The sequence below is a fragment of the Phocoena phocoena genome, chromosome 4, assembly GCF_963924675.1.
Source record: "Phocoena phocoena chromosome 4, mPhoPho1.1, whole genome shotgun sequence".
Classification (NCBI taxonomy): domain Eukaryota; kingdom Metazoa; phylum Chordata; class Mammalia; order Artiodactyla; family Phocoenidae; genus Phocoena; species Phocoena phocoena.
The window spans coordinates 111869126-111887136 of NC_089222.1; the positions used below are offsets into that span (position 1 = coordinate 111869126).

General features: G+C 37.1%; 1 protein-coding gene across 1 annotated transcript in view; it reads left to right on the forward strand.

The window, feature by feature from the left end:
- The window catches only part of GBE1 (1,4-alpha-glucan branching enzyme 1), a 298444-nt gene extending 293572 nt beyond the window's left edge, over window positions 1-4872 (forward strand). The window contains exon 16 of the mRNA XM_065876297.1: window positions 4103-4872. Within this exon, the coding sequence (XP_065732369.1) occupies window positions 4103-4159 (57 nt within the window). The 3' untranslated portion in view covers window positions 4160-4872. The remainder of the gene's footprint in view (window positions 1-4102) is intronic.
- The last annotated feature ends 13139 nt before the right edge of the window (window positions 4873-18011 follow it).

Genomic DNA, 18011 nt, shown 5'->3' on the forward strand with positions numbered 1-18011 from the left:
AACTTACCTTTTAAATTTTTTTGTTTTGTTTTGTTTTGTTTTGCGGTACGCGGGCCTCTCACTGTTGTGGCCTCTCCCATTACGGGGCACAGGCTCCGGAGGCGCAGGCTCAGTGGCCATGGCTCACGGGCCCAGCCGCTCCGTGACATGTGGGATCTTCCCGGACTGGGGCACGAACCCGTGTCCCCTGCATCGGCAGGGGGACTGTCAACCACTGTGCCACCAGGGAAGCCCTAAGTATTTTGTATTTAAAGTTATTTTCAAATTTTCTGGTTTTCAAATTTTTGACACGCTGTTTGCAAAAATTATGTAATTAATTTGTGTAATTAAATTGTGTAACTCAATTTTGACCCTAGAAGAACATAATACTTTGCCTGGATGACATAATATAGTAGATTATTGTGTGGTCAGTTATTTTTTGAGCCATACTAATGGTTTGCATAGTGATTAAGTCATTAAGGTAGTCAAAATAACTGGATAGATTAGCATGCATTTTGACTCTCTTAATAAATGAACTGGATTATAATGTGACATTCTGATTCCTTGTGAAGAATGGACTATAAAGATAGCTAGAAACAATGAAATTCATGGCTCTACATTACTCTGTCTCACATGTTCTTCATGTGATCCTAGCTACAAAATGTTTACGGCCTAATGGTTAGTAAGTGGGCCTAGTGAACGTGTTTATCAGCATATTTTATTTGTGATGTGTGTACTAAATGGTTTCTATATACATATACTTAAATATGAGTTGTTCATATTTAAATATAAGCATTTATGTTTAAATCTACTTAAAATATGTTCATATTTCTTTTGCCATATGAATCAAAACTATTTATAGAATTAAAATTGTAAGTTGAGATTTACAGAGCCAATATTAGCACTAAATTATAGTCCCCAAATTGTTCATGTCTGTAATTGTCTCATCATAAGGATTAGCTCTAATTATCTTAAGTCCTTTAGTATAATTTGTAGTCATTTCCTAACTACTAAGAACACTGATTTATATACTCAGAACCCTAGTAAAGAAGAAAAGTCCAAAATCCATAAATAGCCATAGTTAAGAAAAATCCGTTGCTTGGGGAAATTCTTTCATGTCGTTTATACTGCAGGGGCTCTAAAGCAACATGAACACATTCTGGTAATTAACACTGCAGTGAAAAAATATAATTATACAATATTCCCATTAATGATATTATACAATTATCAACTGATGGTTTTTGAGCAGATAGTATTAAGAGGTCTCTAAGTGTGGCTGGAATTGGCATCAAAAAGGTCCTTACATAAAATGGCCAGCATCATTGAGAGAGAATTCTTGGAGGATTTTTTTAACCATTAAATAACAAAATAGGAAACTCAATGCATTTACTGCAAACCTTGAAGTTCTCATGTCATCCAGTTTGTTTTACACTTAAATTTGGGCTAGCTAAAATACCAGAGAGTTAGATTGCTTCTAAATTATCAGCATATAGTTATTCATATTTCATTAATGAAATCGGTGTGAGGTTATGAATCAGAGTAAATATCAAAAGTGCATAAGATCCAGTAAGAGATTGAGGTGATGTGTCCTGGTATATCACTGTGCCACACTGAGCACGGACCTATCATTTTTTGTCCTAGGCCTGACTTGTGTGTTTTATTGCTTCTTTCTCAGGAGACTTGGGCTAATCAGAATATTTTATCTGCATATAGGACCAAATAATATCAGAGAAATGTTTTTAAGGAAAAGGGAACTGAAATTCTTTTCTCCAATTTCCGGTGCTGCTGAGAAATTTAGATTGGTCTTCAGTTTTAGAATGGCCCTGACAGAACAAATCAGAACCATTCTGATTATAACCTGCTGTCCCACTGATTAGTTACACCTAGTTACTATGATTCCCCAAACCAAACAGCTAGAATAAATACATAGCAAATTCCTTTAGAAGGGCAGAACAACTGTCTCTTGATTCATGCCTGTTTTGAGAAGACCTGGAGAGAGAAATGATTGAATCTGATTGTTGATTTCTTTTATTTCTCCTCTTTTGCTTTGGTCTGTTGTTGCTTTAGTCTGTAGTGTCAGTGTGGAAATAGGGCATCCTTTGGACTGGATTTGTCGGGACCATTGGTAATAGTCCTGCTTTGTTCATGAGTACCTCCAGCTTCCTTTTGTTGAACCAATCTTATAACATCTTACCTATCACAGTCAAAGAGAAACTATTGAATGGAAGAGATTATATTAGCAATCAAATCATGATGTGGTTTTATATGACATTAAAAACTGTGTAAATTGTAGGGAAACTGATTATGGCATTGAAATACATGGGTTCCCCACACTTAACGACTGCAAGGATGTAATATTATCTTTTGGAAGTACTGGATTGCAAATCAGACTGTGAGACATTGAGTAATCCAGTAAACTGTTAGCATTTGTGAAATTTTTCTCAGATGACCATGTTCTTTTCCTAAATCACTGTTACTTTTGATTCAAAATTAGAAAAACTGTTCCCTAGTTGTTACATTCATAATATAAATTTCTCAAAATTCCATCATTTAAAAACTGCTTTAATCTTTAATGTTCAGAGCTAACCAGCTGTATTGGTGTATCTTATTTTTTTTAAACAGTTATAAGAGGTCTTTATCACAGAAACCTCAAGGGAAAACATTGTGTTCATTTGCAGAGTTGACATGCATTGGACATACAGTGGTCTCAGTCAATGAAAATCAGCTGTTCTGTTCTTTAATTTTTTTTTTTCCTAAAGCCCTGTTTGCTTTGCATTTTTCATTCCAGTTCTAAACTATAGAAGCCTTTTATTTTTTTTAACCATCAGTCAAGTTTTCAGTTAAAGTGACTGAAAATAGTAAAATATTCACAAAGTCAGAAATGGAGAGATACTGTCACAATGAAGACAGCAATCTGTAATATTATTTTTACTGTTTGCTTTGTTAATGGTAATTAAATATGTGTAAAACAGCACATAGATAAGCATCAAGCAGTTCAAATCACTTCTCAGCTTTATAAAAATTATTTTAGATTTAAGTGTATTAAAGAATATCTTGTGAAATATGCACATATTGATCCCTCTGTTACTTACTCCATCATTCATTCTTTTATTTAGTCATCATTGGCACCTACTTTGTCCATTGGCACCTACTAAAAGTTAGAAATATGAAGATATATGGCCTATACCCTGGTAAACCTCATGGTCTAGTGGGAAGGATTGATCATAAACTTGAAAAAGAATTACAAATTGTTAAGTGTTCAGAAAAAAACAAAAATGATGCTGTGATAGGAAATGGCATGGAGATACCATCAGATATAGAGTTATCAAGGAATACGTCTCCGTGGAACTGGGATTTTTCAAGATCTAAGAGATAGGGAACTAACCAGGTAAAGAGTGTTCTGAACAGAGGGGCAAGGCAGGGGCCAAGACCAAGAGGAAGGGAAGGATGTGGAGTGTTCAAGGAACAGGAAGGGCCCTGTGGCCAGAGCCTGGTGAGGGGAGAAGGGGTAAGTGAAGAGCAGATCTGAGATGAGAGCTGTACCTTTTCAAGAAGGAGCTGAGTCAGGACTCCGCGGGGCAGGCAAAGAATGTGGATTGTATTTTCGGTGCAGTGGCAAGCTTCCTGATTGATTTAAATTGGATCGGAGCCTAGAATACACTTAGGATAAATTTTACTGTTACCATTAAGGTTTTGTTCTTAAAATAACAGGAGAAAACACAAACCAGAACGATAATAAAAGTGACTTGATGTGAGCAATCTTTTGTATGTTACTTTTATTCCCCTGAATAGAATAACATTGTGAACTGGAGGGCAGCCTTCCTTCACCACCTGATAGCGCCTAAAAGGAGCAGCGAGGGCTATTTCTGTCCCTAGTGTCTGAGGAGCATTGGTTTTTGTAAAGCGTATGGGGCCCTCTAGCGGTGACTGTTTTAAAGGAGTCTTACATTGATGCCAGAACTGTTGGAACTGTGGGATTTGAGTCTCCTCAGAGCCAGTAGAATTGTAAAGGTAACTGTAATTTAGGCAAATGTGAAACTGCATCATGCCTCAGTCTCTCTGACATGATGACATCACTCCCAGTTTTTCTTTCAAATGCACTGACTCTATTGTGTTGTCTTAGGTGTACATTCCAAACCGAGTGGCCCTCGTCCTTCAGAATGTGGACCTGCCCAACTGAAGAGATCTGATTTCAGCTCCAGCAAAGAAAGATGTGCACTTTGTTTTCCCACGCTTGTTGTCCCAGAGCTTGTAATGTGTAAGCTTTTCAAAATATATTTGTCTAGCCTAAATGTCAGATGTCTGAAATTCAATACTGGTTCATGAAAATGAATGTCAAACTTTTCTTTAAGGAGGAGAGGGGAACATATTTGTTGGAATTTTGGAGATCCTAGACTATATTTTCCAGCCATCTGAACAGCTAGGATCCTCAGATGAAGTGTGATATATCATGTCTTCAAACAATTTTGCCTTACAGGCCAGTTATTTAGTCCTTTTAAGTTCAGATTTGAATCATGTGTCATGTTTGATTATTTCTGTTGAATGTATACAGCATATTTTTAAGGCGATATCTGGTGACTTTATTTGTTCTGGTATCTCTTGATCTAAATTATAAAATACCAAGATTGTTACTCTCCTTTTTCAAATTGTGTTTAGAAATACTGTAATAAGTATATAATAATAATATAAAACTAAGAATTGTGTTAAAGATAAAAGTTGTTGCCTATGAACTCATCCATGCCTTATTTTGCATAAGTTTTATCTTGTGATCTCTTGTTCACTTAGTATCTTGGTAGATGCTAATATCTTCATTTCTGAAGGCCTGACTTGGTAATTGTAACATTTCAGAAACTATCTTTTACTTTTAGTCAATAAAAAAAATTGCAAAATTGCCTTTGATAATGTTTATTTTGCTGTGATGTTATGGGGATCGATTTAAAGTGAATATTAAAATGCCTCTCTCAACTCTGAGACCTTCCCCACATATGTGCACATTGCACGATGGACTAGGCGTGGGGATTAATACTATTTTTTTCTTTAGGTACTATTTGGTAAGTTGAAATTATACTAAATAACTCAGATATCTAAGCTACTTTTGAGCTCTAAACCTCAACGCTTTTAGAAGCTGAATTAACTATCTCAACTCCATGGGATACTCCATCATGAAATTACCCCTTTGGTTTATTAAATAGCAGGCCACAGATAATTCATTCATAACTGAGAAATTATGATGCACTTATGAGACATAAAGTATCTGTCACTTTTTAAAAGATTTAATATTTTCCTTTACATTAATACTGACTGCTTCTTTTTTTGTTTGTTTTTAGCTTGATTATCATGACTAATAAGGAGTACATGAAAGTCTATTAAAAACTGGTTCAGTAATGGAAGAGATTAGCAAAAGAGACTTCCTTTTATAGCTAAGCCTGCATATTAACCATCTTTCTTATAACTTGAGTAAAGCCTTGAATCTAGGTCTGACACATGTTATTTGCCTTAATTTCAAAAGTACAGTAATAGTTTGATTTCCTGACAGCGATGCCAGATGATGATGACACACATTAGGAAAGACTACTGAAAGCCTTCTGTAATGCTTCTGCCCTTACAGATGTGTTATTAACGTCTTAGCACTGCCATGATTTGTGTACTGTGCCTGTTATTGATAATAACATGATGTACAACCATGACGTTTTGTGTTCTAGTTTATAATTTCTTACCTTTGCATTTCTTATGTATAAAGAGATATGCTAATTTTCTATCATGACTCTTTAAAAAATGACAGATTACTTCACACCTAGAACTCATTTTTTTGTTTGTTTGTTTTTTTGACTTCAACCTCTGTGGAAAGTCATAAAGGCCAGAGCAGTTATCTGCTATATTTTCATTATGTTGATTGACCTTACTATTATGGTCTTTAGATTTCACAGTGTAAAGTTCGAATTTAACAATGTAATGTAAGTTAATTGCCTTTGTCAAGTGTTCCCCTGCCACAAGAACAATAAACAGATGTTTTAGGTGTGAAACATAAAAATACATGCAAAGAAATAAAATATTGAGTCCAAGTAGAATGTAATAGCTGGATTTTTCTTCCCTGTTGTATCAAACAGCCTTTATAGAACAGTTTAATATTTGTACTGTATTTCACTTTACATCTTCATTTTTGATTCAATAACATTCTCATCATCATGTAGTCCAGTGGGAAGTTTTTTTCTTTTTACTGGTTAAACATTTTCAATAATCACAACAGAGAGATGCAAAATTTTACTCTGCCTTATAATAATGGCTTTTTCCTCTGCTGTGTTTATTACCAACATCAAAAATGAGAGTGATCTGTCTTTGTTGGCTTTTTTAGGATAAATATTTTTGCCGTTTTAATTTTTTATGTTCTAGAAAACACGGATGAGAACAGATATCTTTCCATCATTTTTTAATATTAGCAAATATTAGTAATTGCTCTATTATCCAAAAGAGAATTTACCCCTCATGCTAATGATGCTTGATGTTTTAGTTTAATATTAGCTTACTCAGAAAATACCATAGTTTTTAATAATCAAAACTTGCACTGTAAACATTTTTCCTGGAATGTCTCTCACTTTATAGCACTTGAACTCTGAGGGTCACCTCCTTTCATATTTTCTTTTCTGTACCTTTGATGTTTCTCACTTTGCCCTGCTCTTAGCTGATGTATTCATCTCTAACATAAAATGAGGGATTTAGCCACCATGTTCCTCAAGATCAAAAAATAACCAGTGACAATAAACTGACTTTTATGGTAGCAACTGTAAAAGAATGCATGTATTTTTTCCTCTTGACTCCACACTCCCCTTAGCAATATCAACTCAACATTTGTCACCCATCAGGGTTATAGCCGTTGCTATGCGGGCTCATACAGGAGGCTGTCTGGATAAGGAGCCTATTCTTCAAATAATACAGGAGAGAGAGCAGATAGATCTGGGGGAAACGATGAAGGGTAATGTGTTTTCCTCTAGTGTTCTGCTTGCAGCTTCAGGGCAAATATCTTTTCACTGTCTCTGGTCCTGCAGCCATTGAATCAGGTGATGAAAGCATCATAAAATAGGTTTGCTCTTGCTCTTCCTGTTTAGAATGAACCAGAGCAGACATACCTAATAGAAAGCAAAACAGGGAAGCAGTTTTCTGCCTGGCCTTACACCTCTCATATTATTTCTTTTTGCCTGTTTTGAATCATGCCCTTAACTACGGTTCTTTACAGTGGTGGGGTTTCATTAATCTACACATTGCTTATAGGGAGACAAGCCCTGAGCTATGAACTTTGCTAGGTAGAATATTCTGATGAAAGAAAATAGAAATCTAAGGCACAGCAATGTCATGTCCTTTACGCAATAGAGTTCATTTATCATTCACAATGCGTGAGGCTTGAAATGTAGATAAATTTTCCCACTAAAGCCAGCCTTCAGGGGGAGAAAAATCATACGAACTCCCTACTAATTTTTCTGCTCTATTATCTTATTAGTGGTGATTTGTAGAGAATTGCAGAGAAACATTCATACTTTAGGGCAGAATTTCTTAATTGGTAGTATGAGGAATTAAGATACAGTAGTTATAAGTGTTTTTGTCTCCATAATTTAAAATATTACATCTGGATTTTAACTCTTGGCAAAAACTATGCAGAGAATGTGATGTTTATTTACATGAAAAAAAGGGATTTTGTGATAGATCTGCTTATACCAAAGGGCATGTCATTCACAAGTTTACTTATTACTTACAGGGTTTTTTGTCATTTCTGCTGTACCAGAGAGAGGTCTTTGACCCTCATATAAGACTGTTGCATAGACTGTTTCACTTAGAAACCTGCACTGAGCTTCAAAGGATGTGTGTGATACAATGGTTAGAAGACCTGAGTTCAAGTTATAGCTCTTAATTCCCAGTGCCTCATTTTAGAAAGCACTCAGTGACTTTTCCATGGTTTTAAGACAATTAGTAAAAAAGAGCATCGTCATTGGTTTTATAAAAGGCTCTTGTTTGATCGATAGCTACATGGATGGTGAGTCAGCATTTGTAGACATTTTCCAAGTTTGTTGTCAGGAACACACTGTCCCCATCACCTGCCACTTGTCTGTCCTTCGAGGCTTCTGCACTGTTATCCGTACTGTCCCAGGCAGGGGGTGTGGGCTGCTTTACAGAGAAGGGAATTTTGCATTTCCACCACCACTGCAGATGACCAAAACATCAGACCTCCTCCACCACTGCTTTTATTTTTTTATTTTAGCTTCTTCTCTGAAGGCACTAGAAAGTCCCAGTGAATTCCTTCTCATGCAGTCAGTGTACTGTCCCAGCTACTCTCAGACTCTGCTCTTAAGTAACCCAACCTTATGAAGAAAAGTTAGCAACCTCTTAATGGTAACCAGTAGATCAGGGTAAACCGTACACAAAGTGAAATAGCCACAGGTGCCCTCCAGTGAAACACAGCAACCAGGTGTCGAGGGTCTCTCTTTCCTTCTCCCCCGCCCCCTTTTTTTTTAAGATGTTGGGGATAGGAGTTTATTAATTTATTTATTTATTTTTGCTGTGTTGGGTCTTCATTTCTGTGCAAGGGCTTTCTCTAGTTGTGGCAAGCAGGGGCCACTCTTCATCACGGTGTGCGGGCCTCTCACTATCGTGGCCTCTCTTGTTGAGGAGCACAAGCTCCAGACGCGCAGGCTTCAGTAGTTGTGGCTCATGGGCCTAGTTGCTCCGCGGCATGTGGGATCCTCCCAGACCAGGGCTCAAACCCGTGTCCCCTGCATTAGCAGGCAGATTCTCAACCACTGTGCCACCAGGGAAGCCCCCTTCTTCCCCTTCTGCTCACAGCCCAGTATACACTGCTGGCAGGAGGAACAAATGACAGAGGAAACTTAAGAATTGCAAAAGAGAGCTCATAGTTTAGAAACAGTTTGGCCCATCATTTTTTGGATTGAAAGTCTGTACTGTCATTAGAAACACACATCTTCATTAAGTATTTGCACAAAAGTAATTTCTTGAAGAAAGCAGAAAGTTATCAGCCATCAATCTGTAATTTCCCCAGTTGTCTGGTACTTACAAAGAGACAATGGAAAGCAGAAAACTAACAGAATCGCTATCATGCCAAATTATTTTGCTGCACAAGGATATAAATTCAATGAGGTAAGTGTTCAAATTATTCGTGCATACTTGTCTAAGTTAATGTGGGAAACAGCTGTAAATGTATGAATAAAACCCTTCTGACATACATGTATTTATAGTATATGCATGGGTGTGTGCATACACACAGACATACATATAATTTGTAAGTAAGCTGAAAACTCACAAAGTTCACTGATTCCAGAATTTATATGGCCATATTAAGAGCATCAATCTGAACAAGAGTGATTTCATTTGGATTCAAAGTAGTTTGCAGATCTTGCAATAAAATGCAATATATATGTCTTAATCCTTTTAGGGAATTTCTCACCTCAGCCTATTTGGCTATAAGTCTTTTATTTTTCCTCTAGAAAGAGAGGAGGGCGGAAATGAAATAGTTTTATTGCTTCTTTATTTATATCCACTAGGGATTCTTTTTAACTGAGTTTGTAGTGTCACCTTCCATTCACCCCAGTAATATAAATAATGAAAAACACTGCATGTAATTTCATTTCACAGATGCCTCTAGCCACGTTGTCAACTATTGATTAAAACCAATCGTATGATACAGAGATCCCTCCTCCAACACATACACACAGAGTCACTCCCTATCCCCTTTAATCTTTCTTATGATAAGTGAGCATCACTCAGCTATATAGAAACAGCAGTAGTATGCCTAATTCTACTAATTACAAGGAGATATACATATCTATATATCAATATCTCTATCTCTCTCTCTCTCTCTCTCTCTCTCTCTCTCTCTCTATATATATATATATATATATATATATATTTTTTTTTTTTTTTTAAAGACCTACTGCATTGGCTACCATGTGTTGAGTGCTTTCTTGTTACTATGCCCTGTGTTGACACTTAATGCACATTATCACTGAGTCTCCTGAACTCTGAAAAGTGATGATTATTATCCTTGTTTGGGTCCAGGCTCATGCCCATCCAACTCACTCTGTTGTCTTCCATCATGGATCACTGATGATCTCTGGATCAAGGGTAAAAATTTGATGCCCTCATTTGTATTGTTTGTTTGTCTTTTTTTTGGCCTCACAGCTTGTGGGATCTTAGTTCCCCAACCTAGGATCAAACCCAGGCCCCCCACAGTGGAAGTACAGAGTCCTAACCACTGGACCACCAGGGAATTCTCTTGTTTGTCTTTAGTTGGATTTGCATGTCTTCGCTGGGGGAAGTGGATGGCATTTGAAGCCAAACTAGGGCATGTAATGCCCCACACTCTGTGGCAAGATAGTATTCAAGTTCCAGACAGTATTCAAGTTTTTGTCATGTGTTGCATAGAAACAAAAATTTAAAAGAGCTTGCACCCAGCTTCCAGATCCTTGTTTCTAGTGTTATTTTCTAAAAGAATGAACCAGGATTCCTTGGAGAAATAGCTGATTCTAGGACTGGGTAGGGAATATACAAGATAAGCCTGGGACTTCTTATAGTGCCAGAAAGTAGGGAGATGCCCCCAAATCAAAAGAATGGAGTGTGTCAAAGGGAAACAGGGATTAATTGAAAGGCACTCAATGGTCATACCTGAAATAGTTTGAGCAATAAAATAAATGTTGTGTTATTGTATAACATATAAAATAAATACCTATGAATTCATTCTGATATAAATGATTGAGTAAATAAATAAACGGGGAGAAGAGATAAATCTCCCGTACAGGAGAATGATGAAGATTTTCATAGACACTCCCCCTTAAGAAGGTAGAGCTTAACTCTCCTTACCCCCAACTCCCTCTGTGAGTGTGGGCTGCACTTAGTGACCACCTTCTAAAGAGCAGAGTAGGTAAAAGGGAATAATGACTTTGCAGTGGAAAAATCTGGAAAACTACCTCAGCCAGGTGGTCATGGTTAGCATCATCAGTAAGACACGTTGATAACATGTACTCTCCATATGATGTGATGAGAGTGATGAGAATGGCAAAAATACAATCCCCAAAACCTATAATTCTAGTGTAACCATGAGAAAAATATCACACATACACACACACACACACACACACACACACAAAAGGGTTGCATATATAATACATATACATGCGTGTATACATATACATTGTGTACATACATACAATATGGAGATCATATATCAAGAGATTACACATATAGGATTTTGTATGTGTGTATAAGATTTTATATGTGTGTGCATATCTCTTTATATAATATATATAAGGCAAATATAAAGAGATTTACTTTAAGGAATTGGCTCACATAATTATGGGGACTGGCAAGTCCAAAATCTGTAGGTCAGGCTAGCAAAACTTGAAACTCAGATAAGAGCTTATATGGCCATCTTGAGGCAAAATTCCTTCTCTGGAAAACCTCAGTTTTTTGCTCCTAAGGCCTTCAACTGATTGGGTGAGGTCCCACCCACATTATCAAGAGTAATCTGTAAAATCAACTCATCATAAGGGTCTTCCTATGCTTACAATGGAGTTATAGCCCAATAAAACCATCTTAAGTTAAAAAGATTGCAAGTCAAAATGTGTTTAATACATCTAACAAACTGAACATCACAGTTCAGTTTGCCCAGCCTACCTTAAAGGTGCTCAGAACACTTACTATTTGCCTACAGTTGGGCAAAATCATCTAACACCAAGCCTATTTTATAATCAGGTGTTGACTATCTCATGTAATTTATGGAATGCTGTACTGAAAGCGAAAGATAGAATGGTTCTAAGTATGTCAGTGGTTTGCCCTCATGATCATGTCAGAATGGGCACAAAGCTTGCTGCTGCTGCCCAGCATCCCAACAGTGTATCTTACCACTTATCACTAGCCCAGGAAAGGATCAAATTCAAAATTCAAAGTACAGTTTCTGCTGAATGTGTATTGCTTTCATGCCATTGTAAGTCAAAAAGTCGTTAAGTCGAAGCATCCTAAAACAGGGACCATCTGTAGATGTTAACCGCCATATCTACAAAATACCTTCACTATAACACCTAAGTTAGCTTGTCATTATATAACGGGGTACTATAATCTAGCCAAGTTGACACATAAGAGTAACCATCATAGAGACACCTACCCAGACAAGGAAATGCCAGACAAGATATGTCTAAGAAACTGTCAAAGCCTAGAGCTGGCTAAAGAGGCATGACAACTAAATGGGATGTGGTGTCCAAGATGGCTTCTGGAACAGAAAAGAAACATTAGGGAAAAACTGGTGAAATTCAAATAAAATGTAGAGTTTAGTTAATATATTTTTTTAATTGTGTCAAAGGAGATGCCTGAACAGACAAATCTCCTTTACAGAGGAAATGTATTGTTACAACAAATCACACCCAGTGTTCCAGGGAGACAAACCAAAACTGAAAGGAGACTGAACTTTGCAGGCTAAGAGCTTGAAAGCAATTTTCTAAAGTGGCTGAAATAATGATAACCAACCATCCTTTCCCCGTCTCCTTCCCTGACCAACAGACAAAGCAAAGCTCTAAAATTATGACTACATGAAAGCAAATGTCTAAAACGTATGTCTTGTTGATCTGTATTGGATTACTGAGATACTATACTTAATTATTTGAGTAGTGGCCTGCAAGTGAGCAAATAAAACATTTGGAAACCAAGACTTGGGGTTTTTTGGTAAAACTTGTTCCACATTTGACTTACTAGTAATCCCATAGGCAAAATAATTCATTCAGATACTCAGGCATATGTTTTTCAACCATTTACCTTGGTACAACATTTCATGTTAAGAAATTATATTTGTAAATATTCTCCAAAAATTAGGAGCTTGCCTACAATCCTCAGGCTATGCAAAGTGAGGCTGAAATTACAGGTAAGTCCTAAAATCTTAACAACTGGACAAAACAAGAGTATTTTCCTTTCATATCTCATTTCAGTGCAGACTAGGTGGCCCCTCTCCATCTTGTAGTTATGCCATCTGGAATATGTGACCTCCAAAGTCACAATGGAAGAGAAAACTGTAGAATTACAAGAGTACGTCCAGGATGGAGGTGGCTTACACCCTTCCTGTTTCACCTTCTTAGCCAGAATTCAGTCACACTGTTCTGACCTAACTGCAGGGGAGGCTAGATCTTTCTTTTTGCAGGAAGGGGAAACAGTGCAATAAAAATATAGCATAGCATCTGTCATAATTGTCAACTGAGTTTGGGAAATCTTATATGCTTTAGTCCCCCTTACGGACTCATAATGCAAATTAAATATTAAAGGCCCTGGGAATACCTATAGTAAGGAAACTGGTCTAACATTTAACTCAGTGTTTCCAGAACTTATTTAACATTGTTTAACTCAGTTCTCATCCACAAGGAGCATCGATAAACATTTTGGGAAAAAAACCCCACTATGTTTGCTTAAAGATAGTTATGATACACTAACTTGAAGATAACTTGCTCTTCTTTTTCTATGCTTCCATGACCAATAACTCTTCTTTCAAACTATTCTGTGTGTGTGTGTGTGTGTGTGTGTGTTCAGTTCACTTTCCTTCAAGGTCAGCTTATCTAGGAGTCAATATTTGCATTAAAACCACTTCTTAATCTCATAATTTAATTGTCAGTGGACAATCTAATTTCCCTAGGTTCAGAATTCTCCTGATAGCTGTTTAACTAGATCCCCAAATACTGATCTCAAAGTTCTCTGGAATGAGTTTCCCAAGGTTATAAGAAATCTTAGAACCAGATTGAAGTCCAACTTCTATAAAATGAGTATAATTTCATGTTATGCATTTCATTTAATTACCTAATTTCTGGGTTGATCTGCTTTTTGTTGTTGTTACCCCAATCTTCCTTTGCTCTCATTATCCTTACTTTTAAATTTTGTTTTTATATCTCTTATTGTAGTATATATTTGTAATGCATCTAAATCATTTTTGGAGTAAGGAAGTAGGTATATGAATGATAAGATAGAAGGTAGATAGATAGATAGATAGAGAGATAGGCAAAATTTAAAAATACAGCTTTGGTTGTCATGATGGCATAGTCTGTAGCTTTGTGTTTCCATATTGTGACTAGTTGCTGAGGAACCACTTAGAACTAATGAGAAGTACAGGAGCTTCCCTTGATATTCCATTAGCCTAAAACTTGGATTATCTAGAGTCATGAAGATTTCTTCCCAATACTGTGACAGCAGGATGTTAAATTGCATTATAATATGTGAAACATCTTAAAGTATATATGAAAAAATGATTTTTTTGTTTTGTATGACAAAACAATAAATTCTTACATCTTTTATCATATTTCTATTCCTTTATAAATAGATATTAAAGATTTGTTATATTAGAAATCTGAAGGTAATATAAAAATTTAAGATAAACTAAATATTGGACAAAACTAAGAACTAAACTTGGGTTAAATATATAGAGAGATATGTATACTTATTGACAGGCAGTTACAGAAAGAAAGTCAGTAATATTCACGTAGTTTCTTTTGAAGAATTCCCAAATACAAATCATTTCTCTCCTCACTGGCCAGTTATTTCTAGTACTTCTCACATTCCTAGAACAAGTATGATGTAGGCCCCTTCTTGACATTCTGGAAGGCTAGCCAAATGCCAGTTTAAAGTAAGATAAAGTTGTTATTCATTCATTATTATTAATTCATGTATTGAGATACTGTGCCAGGTTCTAGGAATGTAAAGATAAATAAGTAATAGAATTTCACAATTTAGTATGCTGTTAGTCTCAAAGGAGCGAATAGATTTGCTATCATGGCAGAGTGTACAAGTTTCCTATCCAATGTCCATTCTTCTGTCTTCTACAATAATAGAACAATTATTCAGGTGCCAAAAGACATCCTTTTTCCATCCACGTGTCTAAATTCCGAGCAAAGAAAGAAATTAGGTAGAACTTCCAGGAAGACTCCTTAAAAGGTAAAACAGAAAACTAGGGCATTTACTAACAATAGCCTTTACCTTTTCCTTCAGCTGGTTGGTATGCAGATAAAATGGCTGGAGGTCTGCCTTCATGTTAGGTCATGAGAAACTTTAATATGCTCGATGGCAGATAGGAAAGATAGAAGATGCTAGACTTCCAGTGATTATGGATCAATCATACAACAGTGGCCTGCCTTTACTGTGGATTTATTTTATGTAAAAAAAAAAAAAAGCCCTTATAAATGTACTAAAATGTTTAGGATTTTCTGTTAATGCAGCAAATCCAATCCTAAATGATTTACTTACCAATGAAACTAAATGATCTAACTGATAAAAAAAAAATCAAGAATTAGGGCTTCCCTGGTGGCACAGTGGTTGAGAGGCCGATGCAGGGGACACGGGTTCGTGCCCCGGTCTGGGAAGATCCCACATGCCGCGGAGCGGCTGGGCCCGTGAGCCATGACCATTGAGCCTGCGCGTCCGGAGCCTGTGCTCCGCAACGGGAGAGGTCACAGCAGTGAGAGGCCCGCATACCGCAAAAAAAAAAAAAAAAAAAAAAAAGAATTAGGCTTTGCATGTGTAAGGTTAAAGTAAGTAGGTGAATTAGGTCATATATATATATAGAAAGAAGGCATATTGTTATATTAGAATTAAGAAATTACACTGAATGCTTTCTGAACACCTATTAATTCATTCAACATGAATTAGTAGTTCAGAGTCAGACTCTGTGAAGGAAAAGAGATTTGATGGTGGAATGATGTTAGAACCAGTTTATAAATGACCTTCAATATCTAAACTAAGAAGACTGGATTTTACTGATTATACAGTCATTAAGGATTATTTACAAAGTAGGAGAAAAATAATATTTAGAGCTGAATGGACCTTAAAATCCACTCCTCTAATGATTTTCATAATTTGCTATTTGGGGAATCCCCATGAGAACTACTTGGTGAGTAGGGGGCTGGGGCAAAGCATTTGGGGCTGCTGACTGGGTAAGTCTACACAGCACCACCATTCCTCATTCAGAGCAACTCTACTTTTATCTAAGTCCACGTAGCACTTCTTTGAACAAAATGTTCTAAGGCTAACAAGATGTGAAATCTACCATTTACCCCAATCCCTTCATTGTATTTGCTGGAAAATTTTGACTCAGGAGCCTTTTGCCCATGATCTCACTGCAGGTTAGGACTTGACCATGAGTCTATAGGACATTAGCCAATTTCCCCCATTATGTTATGGTGCACATAAGAGCTGTAGCTCAGAAAGATACTCTAAAATGTACTTTGTAGGGGATAAATGTCAGTAGCTGGGAGATCAGTTGTAAAGCTGAATGAAATTGCTACTCCAGAGATGGGATTGGCCTGAAGCCAGAGTAGTTTCAGTAGAACTATACAGGTAAAGAGATGTATCAACCGCCCCCAAAAGCATTCTAGCCTTTTTCATAAACAGTGTAACCAAATTCCTGCTTTTAAGTCCCTGTGTTTTAAATACTCATAATGGCCTCTCTTCTTCCGGGTTGCATCCTGACCTATACACTTTTTCACCTTGTCTTATGGACTACCATCTCATTTAACACTAATAAACTCACTACTGTCTTCACATCTCACTAGGTGAGATAACCAATATAAAAACTCATCTTTAGATGGCTCTTACCTCGGAAATTCTTCTGGTGCTAAATATTGTATTAATCAGGGGCAGACAGGAAGACAGACACCACTACAAATATTACAAAGTGATTTATTATTAGGGACATGCAAGGGCTGGTAAAGTAAAGGTGAGGAAGCTTACTTCTGACTTTCAGCAGACCCAAAAGTATAAGACTTGCCACTGCTAATAAACTTAGCTCTCTACAGCACCGAAGGCAGTGATTCTCAGGAGGATACGGCCCAGATACTGCTGAAAGCTGCTCTTGATTATCAGAGCTGCCTACAGCACCAAAGTGGGTAATTCTCAGGAGACTGCCTAGAAGCTCCTGGGAAAACTCCCCTTCTGCCATCTGCAGATATCCTTCATCTAAGAAGAGTAAGGAGGGCTTCTCTGGTGGCGCACTGGTTGAGAGTCTGCCTGCCGATGCAGGGGACACAGGTTCGTGCCGTGGTCCGGGAAGATCCCAGATGCCGTGGAGCGGCTGGGCCCGTGAGCCATGGCCGCTGGGCCTGCGCGTCCGGAGCCTGTGCTCCGCAACGGGAGAGGCCACAGCAGTGAGAGGTCCGCGTAGCGCAAAAAAAAAAAAAAAAAAAAAAAAAGTAAGGAAGTTCCTGATTAAGAACACCCAAAATGCAGCAGAGGACACATTGAAGATGCTGAAGCTGAATTGATAGTACACCTAGTCCTTGTTTTGCACAGTGATGAGGTATCATAAAAATTACTGTGAAAGCTGAACCATACAAAAGAAACTCAATAATCAAAAAGAAAATTACAATTGTTTTACAACCTTTAAAATGTTTATCAAAGCATTAAAATCCCTCTTACTGTAGATTATACATGTAAAGGAAAATTTAAACAATAGCAAGACTAATATTTATTTAGCACACAGTAATTTAAGACATTTGAAATGCAAACAATTAATGTGTTTGGTTTCTGTGTATAAAACATGTCAACAGTAGCTTGATTAGTGCTTGCCTTTTTGTCATGTAACTTCCTATACAGAGGAAACATCTTTTATATGCCTTGGTGAATTGGACTCCTTTCTAAGCTTAGATCGGCTTCCAACATTCTATAGTTTGGATTTTCAGTTCCATGAAATACCTTTGAGAATTCCTTTAATGTAGTTTTGCCAGCATCACTTCTAGGAAAGCTGTATCCTTGCTGTGGTAACTGCTTTCCTCATTTGTGTCAATAAGCCCATCTTCAGTGAACTAGTGACTATCTAGCCCCATATCTAGAGTTTCTTCCATGTTGGAGTTGTCAACATTCCCACAGCCAGCATTTTTTTATTCTTTTCTTTTTTTTTTTGTACAGCAGGTTCTTGTTATCTATTTTATACATATTAATGTATATATGTCAAACCCCATCTCCCAGTTCATCCTACCACCCCCACCCCCATGCCCCACTTTCCCCCCTTCACGTCC